Source organism: Oryx dammah, unplaced genomic scaffold (assembly GCF_014754425.2).
Source record: "Oryx dammah isolate SB20612 unplaced genomic scaffold, SCBI_Odam_1.1 HiC_scaffold_4, whole genome shotgun sequence".
Classification (NCBI taxonomy): domain Eukaryota; kingdom Metazoa; phylum Chordata; class Mammalia; order Artiodactyla; family Bovidae; genus Oryx; species Oryx dammah.
This window is the reverse complement of record NW_024070188.1, coordinates 55,628,235-55,648,774: the sequence shown is the minus strand read 5'-3', so window position 1 is coordinate 55,648,774 and position 20,540 is coordinate 55,628,235. Positions and strand designations below refer to the sequence as shown.

The 20,540-nt window shown below is 39.2% G+C and overlaps 1 protein-coding gene across 8 annotated transcripts in view; it reads right to left on the bottom strand.

The window, feature by feature from the left end:
- Positions 1 to 2,920: 2,920 nt before the first annotated feature.
- Positions 2,921 to 20,540, bottom strand: part of L3MBTL3 (L3MBTL histone methyl-lysine binding protein 3) — a 102,799-nt gene continuing 85,179 nt past the window's right edge. For all 8 annotated transcript variants that reach the window (XM_040238879.1, XM_040238884.1, XM_040238883.1 and 5 more), the window contains 3 exons: positions 8,905 to 9,074; positions 8,636 to 8,698; positions 2,921 to 4,760 (listed from right to left, as the gene is read on the bottom strand). In XM_040238879.1, the coding sequence (XP_040094813.1) occupies positions 4,617 to 4,760; positions 8,636 to 8,698; positions 8,905 to 9,074 (377 nt within the window). In that variant the 3' untranslated portion in view covers positions 2,921 to 4,616. The remainder of the gene's footprint in view (positions 4,761 to 8,635; positions 8,699 to 8,904; positions 9,075 to 20,540) is intronic.

Below are 20,540 nucleotides of genomic sequence, written 5' to 3'. Positions count from 1 at the left end.
ACATTGTAATCGAACATTCTGGTTTTACGGTGCCCCTTGCTCTTATCATCACAATCTTGACGTTACTTAGTTTTGAAAGAATTAATTGGTTTAAAAGACTGAAGAATTTAAGTGTGCTAATACAGCATCACAGTGCAATGGGCATTTTCTGGGTTATTGCCTCCAATTATTTTTTTTAAGAAGGGTTCATATTATTGAAGAAATTTTTATAACACATCTCTAGAAATACTGCAAAATACTAGTATTTTTATCTCTGAATGTTCATTAAAATGCTTAAGTTAGTGGAACAAAAGAAAATTTGAGATCAGTTGCCCACCTCTGCAATGATTATTCACTGCTTATATGAGAATGGACAGGCAAGAACAATTTGGTACATTTCTGCATAACTAGTCCCTATTTTACAGTTTCTATTTCTTCACTTTCACTACAATGTGATTTTAGTTCCTTATAAACTTTCTTTTCCGGAGAAGGCAATGGCAACCCACTCCAGTACTCTTGCCTGTAAAATCCCATGGACGAAGGAGCCTGGTAGGCTGTAGTCCATGGGGTCGCTAAGAGTCGGGCACGACTGAGCGACTTCACTTTCGCTTTTCATTTTAATCCATTGGAGCAGGAAATGGCAACCCACTCCAGTGTTCTTGCCTGGAGAATCCCAGGGACGGGGGAGCCTGGTGGGCTGCTGTCTACGGGGTCGCGCAGAGTCGGACACAACTGAAGCAACTTAGCAGCAGCAAAGTTTATTTCTCCCAATTATTCCCTCCCAACTCCCATTTTTTAAGTTTCACAATCTTATTCCTCTTCTCCAGAATAAATATACGAAGTTCTAAAAGAGTCCTTTCCCTTGGAGGTCCACAATCTCTATGGCTGGCCTTTTTTTTCTTCTTTTACTTTGGATTGGCGTATAGTTGATTAATAATGTATTAGTTTCAGGTATACAGCCAAGTGATTTAGTTATACATACACATGTATCTATTCATTTTCAAATTATTTTCCCACTTAGGTTATTATAGAATATTGAACAGAGTTCCCTGCACTATACAGTAGGACCTTGTTGGTTAACTTAAAAAATATATTTTTTAATTAATTAATTTTAAAATATAAATTTATTTATTTTAACTGGAGGTTAATTACTTTACAATACTGTATTGGTTTTGCCATACATCAACATGAATCCGCCACAGGTATACACGTGTTCCCCATCCTGAACCCCTCTCCCTCCTCCCCGTACCATCCCTCTGGGTCGTCTCAGTGCACTATGTACACATCAGTCCCGAACTCCCAATTTATCTCTCCCTTCACCTTTCCCCTTTGGTAACCATAAATTTTCTTTCTATGAGTCTTTGTTTTGTAAATATGTTTCATTTGTATTACTGTTTTGTAAATTATTTAATTGGAAGCTAATTACTTTACAACATTGTAGTGGTTTTTGCCATACATTCACATAAATCAGCCATGGGCGTACATGTCTTCCCCATCCTGAACCCCCCTCCCACCTCCCTCCCCATCCCATCCCTCAGGGTCATCCCAGTGCACCAGCCCTGAGCACCCTGTCTCATGCATCGAACCTGGACTGGCAATCTGTTTTATATATGGTAATATACATGTTTCAATGCTTTTCTCTCAAATCATCCCACTCTCACCCTCTCCCACAGAGTCCAAAAGTCTGTTCTTTACATGTGTCTCTTTTGCTGTCTCACATATAGGGTCATTACCATCTTTCTAAATTCCATATATATGCGTTAATATACTGTATTGGTGTTTTTCTTTCTGATATTTACTTCACTCTGTATAATAGGCTCCAGTTTTATTCACCTCATTAGAACTGATTCAAATGGATTCTTTTTAATAGCTGAATAATATTCCATTGTGTATATGTACCACAGCTTTCTTATCCATTCATCTGCTGATGGACATCTAGGTTGCTTCCATGTCCTAGCTATTATAAACAGTGCTGCGATGAACATTGGGGTACACGTGTCTCTTTCAATTCTGTGTAATACCTTTTTTTTTTTTTTAAGAGTTAGCCTTGAATGAAAGCCTCTCTTTGCTCCTTTGGGCTGAGGGTGGAGAGAGAGAGGTGGAGCTATAGCTGCAGGTAAACTGCACTGAAGTTTGGCTTTGAACATGATAGACATGAGCTGACCATGAGGGCAGAGTTCCACAAAATTCATTCTTTCAGTGGTGTATCTATTTCCAATATCCAGCATGGCCATGCCACTTGGCAAATATTCAATATTGCTTGACCAACCTAACCCTATTTTCTTTGGAGGTTGAATCCACTGAACCCAAAAGTTGCAAAATGGCAGCCTGGGATAATATGTTAACCTCCAGGCAGGACTCCTTTGGCTCATAGAGTATTTGTAAGTTTTTTAAAATGCCTTTTGATTGGAAGGTCCTGTCAAGTTCCACATTTCTCATCTCTCCCTTTTGTCTTACCTCAAACCTGCTTCTCATTTCAGGGACCTCCCTGTCACCATGGGCTCCCTATTTCCTCTGTTAAAACTCAGTCCATTCTTAGAGCATATCCCAGGGATGGAATGGTGAAAGCTTTCCACTTCTTTTGGTAGACTGTTTCACCCTAACAGGGATGCGTAATATGTTGCCTTGAACACAAACAACATGCTTCTCAGAATGAGTGGATGTTTTCAGTAAGATTTAAAGGCTTTTTTTTTTTTTTTTTACAACACATGCTTTAAAAAAGAAGTCTTCAATGTGTGTGAACCCTACTCGACCTAACAATAACATTTTAAAATTTTTTCTTCCTTTTTGTCACTCTTCACATCATCTGGGACATAGCTTGACAAACTGCCCTGAACCCTACAGCTCCATCACACAGCTATCTAATGCCATATGTTTGATATTACTCCTGCTCTCATTCACCCCTTCTATTTTTAAGAATCATACATATGTAAAAAAGGCATCTGCAATTAAGATTTTATTTTATTCATGTCAGGTATAACAAGTGCAACTTGAATGTACAAACTCTGAACAAAACATAAAGAAAATAAAAACTAACAACGAAAAACTTTTTTTAAGCAGACTCATGCAAAGAAATGAAGGGGCCATGGCAGATGTCATGGGCCCTGTTTTATCTTGAATTACAACAAAAGCAAAGGACCACTACAGACTTCCAACAGGGTGTGTGGGGCAGGGCAGATATCAAGGGAATCCTACATGAGAAAAAATGAGAGCAACTACAGAGAAAGGTGAAACTTTCCCAGAATTCAGACAACATGCTACAAACTTACTTTCTACTTTTAAAATAGTCCTTGGATAAATATCCAATCCTGGAAATAGAAGTTACATACATAGGCTGATAAAATAATTTACCTTTTGCGTTGGAAATGCATTCTTGCAAAAGAAACACTACCAGCTCTCAGTTTATAGGGAATCAAGGGCTTTCAATTAAAGTGCATCTGTACGCTTCTCTACTGAGGCAAACACTTCTATGGAGAAAAGGGTCTCTCCAAAATGGAGCTTTAGGAAGTCACTTCCCTGATCTGTGAGCATTTAGAATGTTTGCCTCAACTGGGGTTGCTCCCTCAAATCTTGCCTTTTCAGTAAAATCTATACACTCTCTCTTTAGCCAACACTGAAGAAAACCTTTGGGTTTGGAGGACACTGCAAGGTCTAAGACAGAGCTCTTTTGGGATTAGTGTTTACATCGACAGAACGATCCCTTCACCTCTGCAAAGGACCACAGTTATTTCAATGACAATTAGAGAAAAGCTCAATATAATCTCATAAATAGTTCAAGATCATACAAACAGCACCCCCTTCAAATATAACTGTATATTCCTTTGATATCACTGGAATCCTGTAAACACACAGGGCACCACAATGTATGAGACTGATGCCATTCAAATACATCACCTTATTTATGTTTATATATTTTATTTTTTAATTCCATTATTTATATACACGTTTTTGGTAATTATAGTCAAGATGCTGGTGAAAGTAATTTGTTTAACATTTCATAATTGCGTGCAAAAGTAAAAACACTGATTTAAAGGAAGGTAATTTTTACAACTATTCAGCCTCAATGAATCAGGACAAGCAGTTAGGCAATATCATGACTTGCAAAGTTATACTTAGCATAATGTTGCAATTCAAAATATGGCACAGAATTAACAATACAGATAACAGTCCCACTGGCTAAACTTAGCCAGGTTTTGACTAATTTGGTTTAAGTTGAAGTTTGATTATATAAAAAAGGTTCCTGAAAGTATTGAAAAAGAAACAGTGTACATGAAAGAGAATTCAACAATGTTTACAAAATGCCAAAAGTTCTTACTCTGCCCCCCCACTTTTTCCCATAAATAATTAATGAAGTCCCCCTTCCCCCCACCCCCCCAGCCTCAAAAAGATTTACAAAGATAAATTTAGCTCAGTGAACAGAACCGAAAGATGACTGTTGTTAGACAGTACCTGGTTAAAAGCTCAAGCACTTTTGTAAGAATTCATATATATTGTCTCTTGAGGAATATAAATAATCTGATAGCATCGCTCTTTAGATTTTTGGAGACTTCTCACTTAGAAGTTACAACTGTCTTTGTGCTTTGAGTAAAATATGAGCTTTAAAGCAGAAAGCTGATGGTATTCAAAATTCACCACCTTCAAAGTTCATTGTGAGAGTTCTTCTCTGCGGCTTTGAACATCAAGATAGAATTGAAAATTTTGAGTGCTGGGCCCAACTTAATGCTCATAATTTTCACAATGTCTGTTTGGGTCATAAGCAGAAATGCCTCTCCATCAATTTGCTAAAAGGGGAGGAAAAAAGACCAAAGATTGTGAATTGATTGGACACAGGGTCATGGGACATATTCAAAGTTAAATTATCAGCTGTTTTCTACATGGAACACTGGAACAGCACAGACAGGGAGTTCAGGTGTACAAACATTTCCTGATAAGTAGATCTTTCTTATATGTAATAACACCCCCAAATAGGCACTGTGAGCAAAGTCAAATTTATTCATCTGAAAACATCAACCAACAGGAAAATGGGTTCCTCACAAGCTGCTTTGATGTGCAGCCATAAGGATAACCTCAGGTGGAAAGAAGTAAATTAAGAAACGACTTTCTAAAAACCATAATTACTGCAATATATTGCTGGGTTTATTTTTTGTTTATGCTTTCATAATACATATAAACTGGTCTAACTCCAGAGATTAAGTATCTTGCTAAAGGCCCAAAACTCTGAAGGAAAACTTGGAATTTGAGGTTCCTGCCTCCCGTTTCATTACTCTTCTCACTGTGCACTCATGGTTCTCTTCCAATGTTTTAACTCCACAAATTACAGCGACCTGCTCTTTGAATGTCTTTCTCAGGGCGTAAAGGGATGAATATATTCATTCAACAAAAATTTATTAAGTACCCATTATATTTTAAATGGGTTTTCCAGGTGGTGCTAGTGGTAAAGAACCTGCCTGCCAATTCAGCAGCCGCAAGAGACCTGGGTTTGACCCCTGGGTTGGGAAGATCCTGGAGGAGGAAATGGCAAACTACTCCAGGATTTTTGCCTCGAGAATCCCCATGGACAGAGGAGCCTGGCGGGCTACAGTCCCTGTGGTCACAAATAGTCAGACACAAGCGAGTACATATTCTAAGTATTATTCTTGGGTCTGGGCATATAGCAGAGACTAAAACAGATAGAAACAAAACTAAGCAAACAAAAACGCCTTGTAGAGTTTACATTTTAGGAGTAGGAGGTAGACTATAAGAAATACCATAACAAGCAAATTACAATTACTAATTCTAAAAGGTGATTAGTGCCATGAGAAAACTGCTGGTTGAGGATGTAAGTGGGCAGTGGAGTCCGGGGTGGGAGGTGGCAGTCTGAAGGAGGACAGTTAGGATGGGACACTGAGAAGTGGAGTGAACTGTGTGAACACCCAGAGGAAGAGCATGCCAGACAGACAGGAAAGCCGGAGTGTGTCTGGATAATGCTAGGAACAGCAAGGAGGTCTGTGTGTGGAACAGTGTCAGCAGTGGGCAGAGGACAGAGAGGTCAGAAGGTGAGAAAGGCGGTGGAGTGTCAGACTGTAGCCCTGGTGAGGATCTTGGCTTTTACTCTGATTTAACTACCAGCAGGATCTGAACTGAGGAGAGACGTGATCTGACAACGCTCTAGCAGAATCAGCCCAGCTATGCTGGAAGTAAATTATAGAAGGGCAGAAGTAGAAGCAAGGTGGCTGGCTAGAAGCTAGTGCTTTAATCCAACTGGCAGATGACAGTGACTCTGCCCATAGAGGTCGTGGTGGAGCGAGAGCTGGAATCCTCATGCTTTTAAAATACACCCAATAGGGTTTTTCAACTGATTATATGTGGAGTGTATAAGAGAAACAGAAGTCAAGGATGGTTTCAGATAAAAGCCCACACCTGCACTTTTTTGCCTCTCAGAGATGAATTACAAGACTTTAGATTTGCTTTCTGGTTTTCGTCTAGGACTCGAACCCCACGCCTGCTGACCTGGTGAGACATTTGAGAGCAAGGATCGTGTCCTATTACTTCTGAATTAACCCTCTCACCAGAGCATCACATGTAGTAACATACACATGGCAGGCATTTAACAAGAGTTCACAGGATGAATGAAGAGTGGAATGAACATATGAGTGACACGTGAACAGAGAACAGTCACTGCCTCATCCTTCAAAAGAAGGCTCTGCCTCTGAGGCTGTCGGGTTGGTGCCTGAGGAGTGTCTCCAAAGATAATATGAAGAAAGAAGTTATTCAAAGAAATAACATATCATGTGAATTTGAACCTTAATTTAACTAAATAACAGAGCAATCTATATGGACTGTCTAGACATCAACAGAACCATAAGTAGTATTTATAAAATATATGTACTAGAAATTTATTTTTAAACCTGTTGCATCATTTTCAAAGGTTCTTTCAAAGAAAGCACAATGGCTCCCTGCAGGTATAGAAGCCTGCTTAGAGATGGAAAATCGACTGAGAGTAACACAAAGACGCTTAGGAGGGGCCTTAAGAAGCTCAAAATCTGAGTAACTGCAAATTAAAGATCCACTAGAAAGAACATTTCTGAAATAAGAACATAAGTCAGAAAAAGGCTGATGAAAATCTTTCACAGGCATCCACATACAGCATGCTGCTGCTGCTGCTAAGTCACTTCAGTCGTGTCCAACTCTGTGCGACCCCTAGACGGCAGCCCACCAGGCTCCCCCGTCCCTGGGATTCTCCAGACAAGAACACTGGAGTGGGTTGCCATTTCCTTCTCCAATGCATGAAAGTGAAAAGTGAAAGTGAAGTCACTCAGTCGTGTCCGACCTCAGCGACCCCATGGACTGCAGTCTTCCAGGCTGCTCCGTCCATGGGATTTTCCAGGCAAGAGCACTGGAGTGGGTGCCACTGCCTTCTCCGCCACATACAGCATAAATGATAGCTAACAGTATACTGACACTGGCGACTGGTGGCTGAATTCTTGGCAGTCCCGACACTCTTACTCTGTTGCAATGTTCTTAACAGAAAATGTGCCATTTTGAACAGTGGAGGCTAAACACAGGCACAAACAAGATAACTTATTACTGCAGACAGCAGATGTGGGACAAAGACTTCTGAGATGACCTGGTCCTCACTGTACCTTCTGGGAGCCAAGATCATGCAATAATGGGCTGTTCTGCTTAGAGAAGCTGACAGGCAAGTGGCTTATTTTTAAAGTTCTCTAGTGAAAAGAGTCTCTGGCTTCTAGTGTAGTTAGAGGTCGAAATTCTTTTTGTCCTAATGCTCACTAGAGGTGGTATCATTACTAATCATCCCTTACATTGAAGTTTTGGACAGACAAATGAAAAAAACTAATAAAATAATCTTCCAACGACTGCTGCTGCTGCTAAGTCGCTTCAGTCGGGTCCAACTCTGTGCAACCCCATAGGCGGCAGCCCACCAGGCTCCCCGGTCCCTGGGATTCTCCAGGCAAGAACACTGGAGTGGGTTGTCATTTCCTTCTCCAACGCATGGAAGTGTAAACTGAAAGTGAAGTCGCTCAGTTGTGTCCGACTCTTAGCGACCCCATGGATGGCAGCCTACCAGGCTCCTCCGTCCATGGGATTTTCCAGGCAAGAGTACTGGAGTGGGTTGCCATTTCCTTCTCCACTTCCAATGGCAGATATTAATAAATGTAATGCATGTCAGTTAGTATAAACAACATGAGAAATGTGTAAGATCTAAGGGATTGCTTTAGCAATAATGGTAATATTAATTATAAGCATAAATGAAGTTAATCTTGGTGTTAAAATGACACTTAAAAATCAAATAATGGGAGCTAGTTTTACTTTATTAAAAACGAAACGTTGCTTCTTTCTTGCTTTGGTTTCTTTCTGTGCTATATACTATATAAATGTATGCTAGCAAGTTTTGTGTTTGTTTTTTTAAATAAGGAGTTTAGTGCTACTGCTGTGGGGCATCATAAAGTGGTACAAACATTTCCTTTACTCCTCATCTTACATGTTTTTATACAACTGATTAACACTGCTTGTTAGACAACTCAGTATCACTTTGTCAATTTCAACATAACCCATCTCTTCTCTCCTCTGCCAGTTTAGAATATTTCACTATTCACTGCATTTCAGTGCTGTGTCCCCCATTAAGAAACAGACTGCAATTCAGTCGACCACTTACTTCATCTTTAAATACCTTCCCATGTTCTTCACATCCAGGTAAGCTCTGTATGAATTCTGACACCTGTTAAAAAACAAGATCAAAACTCCAGTTCTGAAACCGAAGCCAGAATCTAACTGGTACAGGTTCCAAGTATCCAACCTATGTTTTCATTGTTTCTCTCAGGATAATTTCTTCTTAGAAAAAAAGACTAAGCCCCAAACGCACTCATATTGCCCACTCCTTACTCCTACGTCAGGTCCCTGGCAGACAAAGAAAGTAAAACCTACCTCATCCGTACTCCATTTGGAAACTTTACTGGCAGGAATGCCAGCCACCGTGGGGAGAAGCTTGCTCTGCTGCTCCCAGCGCAGGGGCAGACATGGAATTGGGGACTTAAAGGACAGAAAGACGGCTGACCGACGCTGCGCCTGCTGTACGCTGCTTTCTTCCCGGGCACCTGGTTGACAGAAATGATGTGAACTCACTCTCTGAAAAGTAGCCAAAAAAAAAGAACAAAATCCCCAAATGCTATATGTCACCCCCAAACCACAAGTGGCAGGGACACCAGGTAAAAGCATTGGTTCAACATTACATTCACTGAGTAATTACACTCTCTTCATTTTTACCGAAGGTCATCATAAGAAACCACCTAAAACTCAACTGACACATTTGTCATAGCGTCATTACTGAAGACATGCGCGGTTACGTCATTCAGTGTTGCCTTTTTAATGCTTCAGGGAAGAAATCTGCACCGGAGCTTTAGTGACAAAGAAAATAACTCTCAACCTAGGGAATTATAGCTGGTTCTCGTTTGCCTCTGGATGTCCTGGAAGTAAGAGGAAAGTATGCTCAAGTCCATCTACTGAGATTACCCTGTAGATACCATACCCGTGCTCTCCTCTTATCTCATCTCTGCTTTGTTCTTCCAATTTCTATTTACCAATTACACTGACTTCTTAAATAGCCACCTTATCTTTTTTGTAAATGGATATGAAATTATTGCAATAAAAATAAAAATTAAAGAGCAGAAATGCAAATGCCTTTGTCCAAACCTGGTTTTCTCCTATTCTAAAACTGCCTTTTTAATAAATGATTATTTGTCCTTGGGACTCTTGACAGAGTTTGTTAATCATTATCTCCTAAGATCCTTCAGAAAAGACATCTTTCCTGAAAACTACTTAACTCAAAGCCCTTCAGAAAAAAAGGCACCTCCCTCACACTTAATTCTCCCCCTACCCACCAGCTCAGCTAGAAACAGAAGCGGCAGCACACAGAAGCCCCTGCAATCATACCCCATGCCACAAAGAAACCACTGTCCTAGCTTCTAACACCACTGCTTTTTGCCCTGTTCTGAATTGCAGTTTGATGAAAATTCCATTTGGTATCTGGCTTTTTTCTCTCAACAGTTTGTGCAATTCATCCACGTTGCTGTACGTAGTTGTAGCTGACCTGCTCTTTGCTGTATGGGTTTTCATTGTTATGACTATTTCACAATTAATTTGGAACTGATGAACATTTGAGTTGTCTCTAAGTTTTGGCCATGACCAACAGTGCTGCTGTGAACACTCTTGTATGTATCTTTTTTTGAATATATGTATTCCTTTCTGTTGCATATATACTGAAGAGTGGGACTTTGTGGATACAGCATTTGTATACTTTAAGCCTCAACAAATTCTGCCAGTTTTCCAAAACAGCTGTACAGTACGCACCTGGTGACAGTGTAAAAGGGTTCCACATGCTCCATACTCTCACCGAGATGTGGTGCTGTCTTTCTTGTTGTATTCATTTTAGTGAATGTGTTGTGGTACACTTGTGGTTACAACTGTAACTGTCTGATAACAAAGTTGACAATCTTTTCTTAAGTTATTATAAAATGAGTTTATATATTAAAAAATTTTTTAACTACACATGTATCCATTCTCCCCCCAACTCCCCTCCCATCCAAGCTGCCACGTGACATTGAGCAGAGTTCCCTGAGCTATACAGTAGGTTCACTGGCTATCCATTTTAAATACAGCAGTGTGTACACGTTGATTCCAAACTCCATAACTATCCTTTCCTTTCTTCCTTTCCCGCTGATTAACATAAGGCTGTTCTCTAAGTCTGTGTGTCTGGTTTATTTTTTACCTAAGTTCATTTGTATCATTTCTTTTTAGATTATGCATATAAGGGATGTCCTATGGTATTTTTCTTTCCCTGATTTCCTTCACACAGTATCTCTAGGTCCATCTATTTTTGCTACAAATGGCATTATTGTGTATGGTAAAGATCATTCTTCCACATGGATTTCTAATTGCCCAACCATGACTGAATGAAAAGAAGTCTTTCCCCTGTTGTACTACAGTTCCAACTTTAAAATAAATATAAATGTGCTACTAACGATTTCTGATTCCGATCCACTGGTGTCTTTTTAACAATCCACAGATTTTAATAACCCCCATTTATAAGTGTACTGATGTCTGTGATCTAGACCTTCTTCAAGATTGCCTTGAATATCCTCACCCCTTTGCATTGCCAATTTTAGGATGGGCTTGTTAAAAAAAAAAAAAAGGTAGGATTTAGACTAGAATTATCACTGAATATACATCAATTTGGTGAGAGACAACATCTTCACAATATCAAGTCTTCCAACCCAAGAACAAAGTATCTCTCTTCATTTCTCTGGATCTTCTTTAATATCCTTCTTCAGTGTTCTATCATTGTCATGTAGAGGTCTTGCATCTCTTTTGTTAAATTTATTCTCATGTATCTGAGGCTTTCTGTTGCTATTATAAGTGGTACAATATAAAATTTTATGTTTATTTGTCTATTTTTTGTCTGTGCTGGGTCTCCTTTGCTGCATGGGCTTGTTCTAGCTGTGGTGTACAGGGCTGCTCTGCAATTGCAGTGGGCTCATGGGATTCTCCAGGCAAGAATACTGGAGTGGGTTGCCATTCCCTTCTTCAGGGGATCTTCCCAACCCAGGCATCGAACCGAGGTCTCCTGCACTGCAGGCAGATTCTTTACCATCTGAGCCACAGAACCTGCCTAGAAATTTTATTTTTATTTATCTTATTTTTTTTTTTTTTTTGGCTGTACTGGGTTTTCTTTGCTGCATGGGCTTCTAGGTGCAGTGAGCAGGGCTACTCTGTAGGTGCAGTGTGCAGGCTTCATTGCAGTGGCTTCTCATGTTTCAGATTATGGGCTCTACAGCATGCGAGCTTCAGTAGCTGTGGCCCAGGAGATCCAGAGCATAGGCTCAATAGTAATGGCAAACAGGCTTAGCTGCTCCACAGCATGTGGGATCTTCCTGGATCAGGGATCAAACCCATGTCTCCTGAGTTGGCAGGCGGATTCTTTACCACTGACCCACCAGGGAACGGTGGTACAGTTTTCTTTCATCCTATTTCCTACTGTTCTACTGTTGATCTTGAATAACTTTTCTCTTAAGCTAGCCTACTCTAAATTTGAATTGCTCTGAATGTTAGAAAAGTCACTATGCTGAATTTGAAAAAAAATAAACACTGTCTTACTGGAGCTAACATCCACTAGCCCTGGTTCTTCCTGAGTGAGCTCATATAGAAAACTGTTGCCCTGTGAAACATTTCAATTCTTCAAATATTTTATTAAAAAAAACCCTTCATGGTCCCTCTTTCCACATTTCATCCAGCAAATCTCACATAACTGGTTTTAGGTCCTCATCCTGTTCTACTGAAAGTCTATTATGAGCCAAATCCCTTGAAATGCACAGCAACTTGACTCCAGATTTTTATTTTAACATGTGATATACACTCAAATAAACGTGCACAGACTTTGGCTCAAGTAGCTGGCTCAGTGAGAACAGTAGGGAAGAGTAGGTCTGAATGTGTACAATGTGCTTCAAAGAACAAAGCCTTTAATTCTGGAAGACATTTCTGCCACCATCATTTTATAAGGGTCAGATTTCTTATCACTTTCCTCTCAAACTATTTACTTGCATGAAAAATATTACTTTTTAAGGAGTTTTCTGTATTTCTTGACATTTCCCGAGATGAAAATTTACTAAAGATATATGGTCAAACTTTTTCTCCCCACTCTCTCACCCTAACCCTCCTTCCTTCCGGGGAAGAACACTAATTGAGTAACCAGCCCTCTAGATCACCTCTGATCAAGATAAGACTTTGGGAACAGACATTCTGCAAAGCAGAGCAACAAGATATGTGGAACCTAATTTCTTGATCCTATTGAGCACCATTAAATCCTGGAGCACCTACCTTTGAACTTCCTCCATGTGTGAGAGAAATAAACTGCTGTGTAAGCCATTTGTATGTATTTTATATCACATACACACATACTCACACACACCCCCCTAATCCTAATCACTACTAAGGTTTACTGCAATAGCATTTATAATAGTGAGAGACAGGGAATAACTAGCTTAGATATCCATTAGAGATTGGTTTATTAAATAATGCTGCATCAATCCACAGAGGGAATATTTAATATTGTTTTATAATTAGTATAAATATTTATGTGAAAATGGTTATAATATTACATAGTTAAAACACTTCAGGCTACAAAATAGCTAGTACAATATTTCATATATTAAAAAAATCCAAAATGCAGCCCAAAATTTAGAAAATGTTGTGTTAGAAGATAAAATCACAGGTAATTTTGATTTTCTGCTGTTTGATTTCCTGTATTTTCTAATTATTCTACAATAAATGTTATCTTGACAATAATTATATAAAACCAGAGACTGATACTGAATAAGCTATTATTAGTAAAAAATCATACCAAAAAAAAAAAAGAAAATCTTACTTTCATGACCTGGAAAGCAATTTAATGCATTTTTGGAAATACAGTATTAAAACATCCATTGCTGGGCTTCCTTAATATTAGAAGCAAGAAAATATTACATGGGAATAGTGTCAGAGAAATAACTTTGTGGATCTTTGTATGGTTTTACCACTACTTCATCTCTCCAGACAATCAAATGAGGACTATTTTCTTTTGTTGATACTTCATGAATGGATAGTAAAGGCCTGCCTCTATCATTTACAACTACTTACATGGAAATCATTCACAGAGCAATAATTTACTCAGCACTTACAATGCAGTTTGGAAGGCTAAATTAATACAGCGTATCCTTGTAGACTTCCTTGAAATGAAGTTTAATAGATAAATAATGTGATTATCCAAAGTAGAAATCTGCAAATACAAATGTCTGTCAATTCTGGCTGCAAATATAGGTATTAAAATTCTTGATTTGGCTGTAGGGTAGGAAAAAGTGAAGTAGAAGATTAACTCTTGTGAGAAGATAGATCTGATAAAGATGATCCTGAAAGAAATATATCCTCCAATGTTTCACGTAGAATCAAGACCATAAATCTTCAGAATAGAGACCACCACCTAAACCAAACATGAAATCTCCTAGTAGAAAGAGATGTCCTATCTCAGAACCTGAGAACCTGCATCCTATACAACTGTGCCCGTCAGGAGCCCAGAGAACCCCAGCAGAACCACAGGCAGCCCAAGTCCCAAAGAAAAGGAAACGTCCTCTTCATGCTCTCTGCTACTTTCAGACTCAGATTCCATTCTGCTTCCTATTTTCAAGCCTGAATACCGCTAAATCAGCAAGCCAACCATGACTTGCCACTTGTCTTGACTCATTCTCCTCCCTTTAAGCCAGTGACAGAAGTGAGACCAGAATCTTCAAATGCTTTGTTTCATTTTATTTTCAAAACAGCACTAGGAGGTAGCTATCCCGAAGACAAGAAAAACACACTGTCAGGGCAAAGCCCAAAGCCTCACTGTGAGCTAGCGGAAGCATCAGAAAGTGGCCCTGGATCTTCTGGGTCATGGTCAAGGGGGTGAGTTTAAGAGTCTGATAGAACTGGCTTCCCAGGTGGCACTAGTGGTAAAGAACTCGCCTGTCAATGCAGGGGACATGAGATACAGGTTTGATCCCTGAGTGGGGAAGATCCCCTGGGGGAGGGATGGCAACCCACTCCAGTATTCTTACCTGGAGAATTCCACGGACAGAGGAGCCTAGCGGGTTACAGTCCATGGGGTCGCAAAGAGTTAGACATGACTGAAGCAACTTAGCACGCACCCAAACCGGGAATTAAATCCCTGTTCTGTCACTAATCAGCCCTAAATTTTGGCTATCAATGTAACTGAATTGTTGCAAGGATTACATGATACTTTTAAAAATGCTTATTCCACTATCTGACATATAGTAAAGGCTCAGCAAAAGGGAGAAATTATTCCTATCTTGAAAGAAAGGCATATAACTGAGAGTATATTGAATATAAAAAGGCAAAAATGAAAAGGAGTCAATGGCCCTTCTAAGTTAGTATTCCATAAGTCTATAACAAAACGCTCTTAATGTGAAAGGAAAAATCCAGAAGAAATGGGATACATCTGTCAATTAATCTTTTTAATGGAGTTACACACTGGTGACTAAATATAAGAAGGATGAACAATAACAGTGATTGGGTAGAATAAATGGATCACAACATCAAGGAATGTGGATAAACTTAGCTCCAAGATCCTACACTCAAGTATTAAAAATATTTGAGGATCATTTCAAGGTTAACAACCAAAATAAAAACCAACTGCTATGGAAGCAAAAAGCAAGCCTGATTTTTCAAGTAAGAATCTAACACATTACAAAATATAATTCAACTCTCTGCCCATCAGCATCCATGAGAAAGAACGTTTGCAAAAGGGAAAGAAAATTACACCTTTCCCAGGAATACAAGAGTTTAAATTTTAAGGTCAATTTATAGGATCCTTTGTTAATGGGCCTTCCTACAGTGGAGAAAAAGAGTTATTTTATCTTTCAGGTAAAGGAAATAGAAGTCAGAAAATAGAGAAAGAAGAAAAATGTAATGAATTGTATTTAGTAAAGGTCTCCAAAAGTCAAATTCAGTAACACAGTGGGATTCATCAAAAAGTTGAAGAGGTTCATAATCACACATATTGTATGGAATTAAGCTGAAATAACAGAAGAAACAAGGTAGGAAGCTTTTTCTTAGGGGAAGTGTTTTTAAAAATCAATTTGCTCTAAGACTCCAAATGAAATAGCTCTCATGGGCTTACTTACGCGTCTTAAATCCTACTGGCTCTAAGGAATATAGGGTGGCTTGTTTTCAGTCTTGATGCTGTTTAGTCACTAAATCATATCCGACTCTTTGCGACTCCATGGGCTGCAGCACGCCAGGCTTCCCTGTCCTTCACCAACTCTCAGAGTTTGCTCAAACTCATGTTATTGAGTCAGTAAGGCCATCCAACCATTTCATCCTTTGTCACCCCCTCCTCCTGCCTTCAATCTTTCCCAGCATCAGGGTCTTTTCCGATGAGTCGGCTCATCACATCAGGGCGGCAAAATATTGCGAGCTTCATCTTCAGCATCAGTCCTCCCAAAAAATATTCAGAGTTGATTTCCTTTAGGATTGACTGGTTTGATCTCTTTGTTGTCTAAGGGACTCTCAAAAGTCTTCTCCAGCACCACAAGTCGAAAGCATCAATTCTTTGGCCCTCAGCCTTCTTCACGGTCCAACACTCACATCCGTACATGACTACTGGAGAAACCATAGCTGTGACTAGATGGATCTTTTCAGTCTCCTCTATACTAAACAGTGAACAAACTGCAAAAGGATTTCTCTCCTGTTTCCTATGCTACCCTCTAACCAGGCTAGATCTGGGAAGGGCTACTTCCACCCTGGGGAAGCGCACTGTGAATGAACACTAGGGAGCACGTACTAAGCTCAGCATACCTATCTGACCCTCAAGCTCAGGTGAGAAAGAGGAATTCTACTATACCCAATGGGAGCATTGAGAGGTAAGTTTCTTCACAAAAAACGTGGGGAAACTTCTCTGCACTCAAAAATGATTTAAAAAAAAATCACTATGAGGCCTTTGATAAAAAGTTACACAAAACATCAGGAAAGGAGCATTAAATTATAGACAGAAGAGTTTCATGATTTTTTGTAAGGTACAAGGGAACATGACCCCTACAAGACAAAAACAGGCTATGAAAAGAAAAAAAAAAGGAAAAGCTAGTGCAGGAAATTAAAGGAAAATAAAACCACTATTAAAATTCATGTTAAAGGCAGTAAATAGCAGACTTGACAGAGCAAGAGTAAGATATTCCAACTTGAGATATATGTTTAGAATATCAAAAAATGTGTAAGTTGTTAAAATATTATAATGCTTTCATGTTGGATGGTAACAGGCCCCTCCACCCTCAGAAGTCAGGCACTTGAGGGACTTCCCTAAGATGGTGCAACTAAGTATACCACGGAGACTCCAAACTGCTACAGCACTAAAGCTGGTGTTTGTTTTAACTGTCCTGTGCAATGTTGGATGTCAAACCAACTGTTAAATATTTTGAATATCATCCTTTGGATCTAACCCAAGAATAATAGGTATTACCAGTCAAAAAGCAGAGCCACCACTTTGCCAAACAAGGTCCATTATAGTCAAAGCTATGCTTTCTCAGGTAGTCATGTACAGATATGAGAATTGGACCATAAAGAAGGCTAAGCACTACAGAGTTAATGCTTTCAAAGGCTGGAAAGACTTTTGAGAGTCCCTTGAACTGCAAGGAGATCAAACCAGTCAATCCTAAAGGAAATCATCCCTGAATATTCGTTGGAAGGACTGATGCCAGAGCTGAAGCTCCAATACTTTGCCACCTGACACAAAGAGCCATCACTGGAAAACACCCTGATGCTGGGAAAGACTGAAGACAAAAGGAGAAGGGGTGGCAAAGCATGAGATGGTTTGAGAGCATCAATGACTCAATGGACATGAATATGAGCAAACTCTGGGAGGTAGTGAAGGACAGGGGAGCCCGGCATGCTCCAGTTTGTGAGGTTGCGAAGAGTCTGACATGACTTAGCGACTGAACAGCAACAATACCAAATAATAAAAATGATAATGGAAGGAAGTTTTCTGGATTAAAAAAAAAAAAAAGCAAGCTCATGACATCTCAGACAAAATAATGAAAGAAGATTGAATTTAGGAGTCAGATTCATTGTTTAAAACCAAAAGATTAGATTTAATTTGGCTGACCTAACCCCACATATGTGAAAGGATACTCTGTTTTTCATTTCAGTTTGATTTTTCTTATAGGAAAGTCAGAGACCAAGGGTAGCAGATGTGTACTATGAGCCAAGAGTAGCAGACGCTGCAGTGTGCCACCCAAATCACCCTTCAGAACCGAAACGTTTCATTTTCCTACCTTCTGACAGCCGATGCCTCACAGCTACCTCCCTCTCCAGAAACTGCCCTAAGCCAAAGGGAGGTTCCTGCCCTTTTCAGCCAATATCCAAGAAGTAGTCAATGCAAAGATACAAAGGTCAGATTCTCCCGCCTAAATCTGGGATAATTATGAAGATTCATCCAGAATTCCTTATGGGATCAACTGAGGCTTCTGTAACTGCATCACAACTCAACTGCTCATTCTGCCCACTGTTGCTTCTCTCCCTCTCCCATTGGTATTGCTCCTGAGTACCCACTAACAAAACTCCTGCACACACCACTCTCAATGTCTGCTAGCAGAGAGCCCCATCTGAGACATTAGGTCATGGCTCTATATCTGAGAGGCAGAAGGACAGAAAGAACTAAACACATCCACACACTGACTAGGATCTGAGATATCCCCAACATCACCAAGATACAGGAGCTCTCAAATACCATAAGAGCTCATTTTGTACTGAAGGTTCATGGGGTCCAGAGAAAGACAACCAACAAACTCTTATATGGTAAGGTCAGAAGGTGAAATTCAAATCTTTTCCAAACAGAATGAATCTGGAAAAAATTTCAAAAAAATTATAATCCAAAGCTAAGAAAGCAGTTAAATAAAAGCTAACAATGATAACATGATTTTACTGCAGAAAAAAATTAATTTTATGAAAGTTTTACATAAAATGTTTCAAAAATCTGGAAATGAAGGGAAGTTATCAAACTCATTTTAGGAGGCTAAAACTGGATGAGGTATTAATAGGCAAATCTTACTTAGGAACATATATGCAAAAATTCTCAAAGCGGCTTGTTTTTATGAGGCTCCCTTTCACTAATGAAAAATAAGACAGCATAATATGCATACTAAGCTACAGGTTTTGTAGGTGAGAAAAACACTAAAGGGTTATATATGAATCCTAGCAATGTTTGGAAAGAATAATAAAACAGAAAAACTCAGATAATTCAAATCAAGAAAAACAGGATAAAAATATACAAAGTTTGAACAGACAAAACTAAACCACGAAAAAGAGAGAACACCATGCATGTCACATTAACATACCTAAAATTCTCCATTAGACAATTTCAAGGGTGGGGGCGGGGAGGATCAAAATCAGCTCAGCAAATCAAGTTAAAAGTGAATTACATCACCAACTTAGGAAGAAACTGAAAAGGCTGAAAATCACTACTCCCTCAAAAAGTTCAGAGCCCAGAAGATTTTACTATGACTCTATCTAAACTTCCACTGATCAGATAATTACACACAACAGACACTTACTTCACCATGCTACCACTCCTGCTATTACCACTGCTGTTACAGCTAATCCTGCAGCCACTGATGTATTCATTTCTCGTAATAATCCAGTGATGTGAGCACTACTGAGAAGCTGAGACACAGAGACGTTAAATGCTTTCCCCGGAGCCAGCTGCACAGCTGGTACTGGTGGAGCTGAGACAAGAATGAAGGCCGTGCTCCTAACCACCATTCATTAAGAAAGGCTGACGCTTTGGATTAAGAACCCAAGTGGCGCTAGTGGTACAGAATTCACCTGCCAATGTAGGAGACGTGAATTCAATCCCTAGGTCAGGAAGATCCCCTGGAGTAGGAAATGGCAACTCATTCCAGGCTTCTTGCCCAGAAAATGCCATGGACAGAGAAGCTTGGCAGGCTATAATCCATGGGGTTACAAAGAGTCAAACACAACTGAGCACAACAGCACAATACCTTGATGACAAAACCTTCGTAAATTAAGTGTTTTTCTTTTCCTTTCTAAGTGACTGGAAACATTTTAAATAATCAAATACTTACATAGCACTTATTATGTACCAGGCACTGTTCTAAGCAAGTTACAAATGTTACTGTACTCAATCCCCATAACAACTGTGGGAGGGAGTACCTCCACCAGCCTTTTGGGCAGATAAGGAAACAAGCACTGAAAAGTATTCAGTGAAATGTCTAAGATTACAGAGTGAACAGGTGGGAGATCACAGATGAAACCCTGGACATCTGTAGGGGTTTGTATATGGTGTAAGATTAGACACTATAAAATATGCTGAGGACAGCAGAGGATACAGCTTTTAAATTAACCATAAATTACTGCTTTATGAAAATCAGATATGGAAATCAAAGCATCACTTACAGAATAGGTCACTACAGGCATACAGTCCTTAGGTGTGATTCTATAATCTTACAAATAATCTAAACCCAAGAAAGCACATGACAAGCAAAGTCCCCAGAGGCAATCATTAAAATCATAATCCAGCCAACATTTTCTTATAAAAATAAACAGTAATTATAAAGCCATGTGTAAATTATAAATACAGGTTACACTATGAACAACAGTCATTACAACTTCATTGCTCAGTTAAACTACTGTAATATCTATTCACCAAAGATATAAGACAAGTTACTTTCTCCAGTACAACTTAAAACATTTGCTCAAGTGATTTTCTTTTCATTTTGTGGTATTAGATTAAGACCATATTACTTCTATTTGTATGTCAACATGTTCTGAGATGAGTCTGAAACATATGAAGCAAATGACATCAACAATGTTAAAAAAAATACACTACATGGAGCAAATAGAAGGCCTTATTCAAACTCTATACACAATATCCTACACATATGTGAAGGAGACTATAAATACAGGTCACAGATGGATCCATATCATTATGAATTGAATACCAAAATTATCCTGAACAATAAACTTTT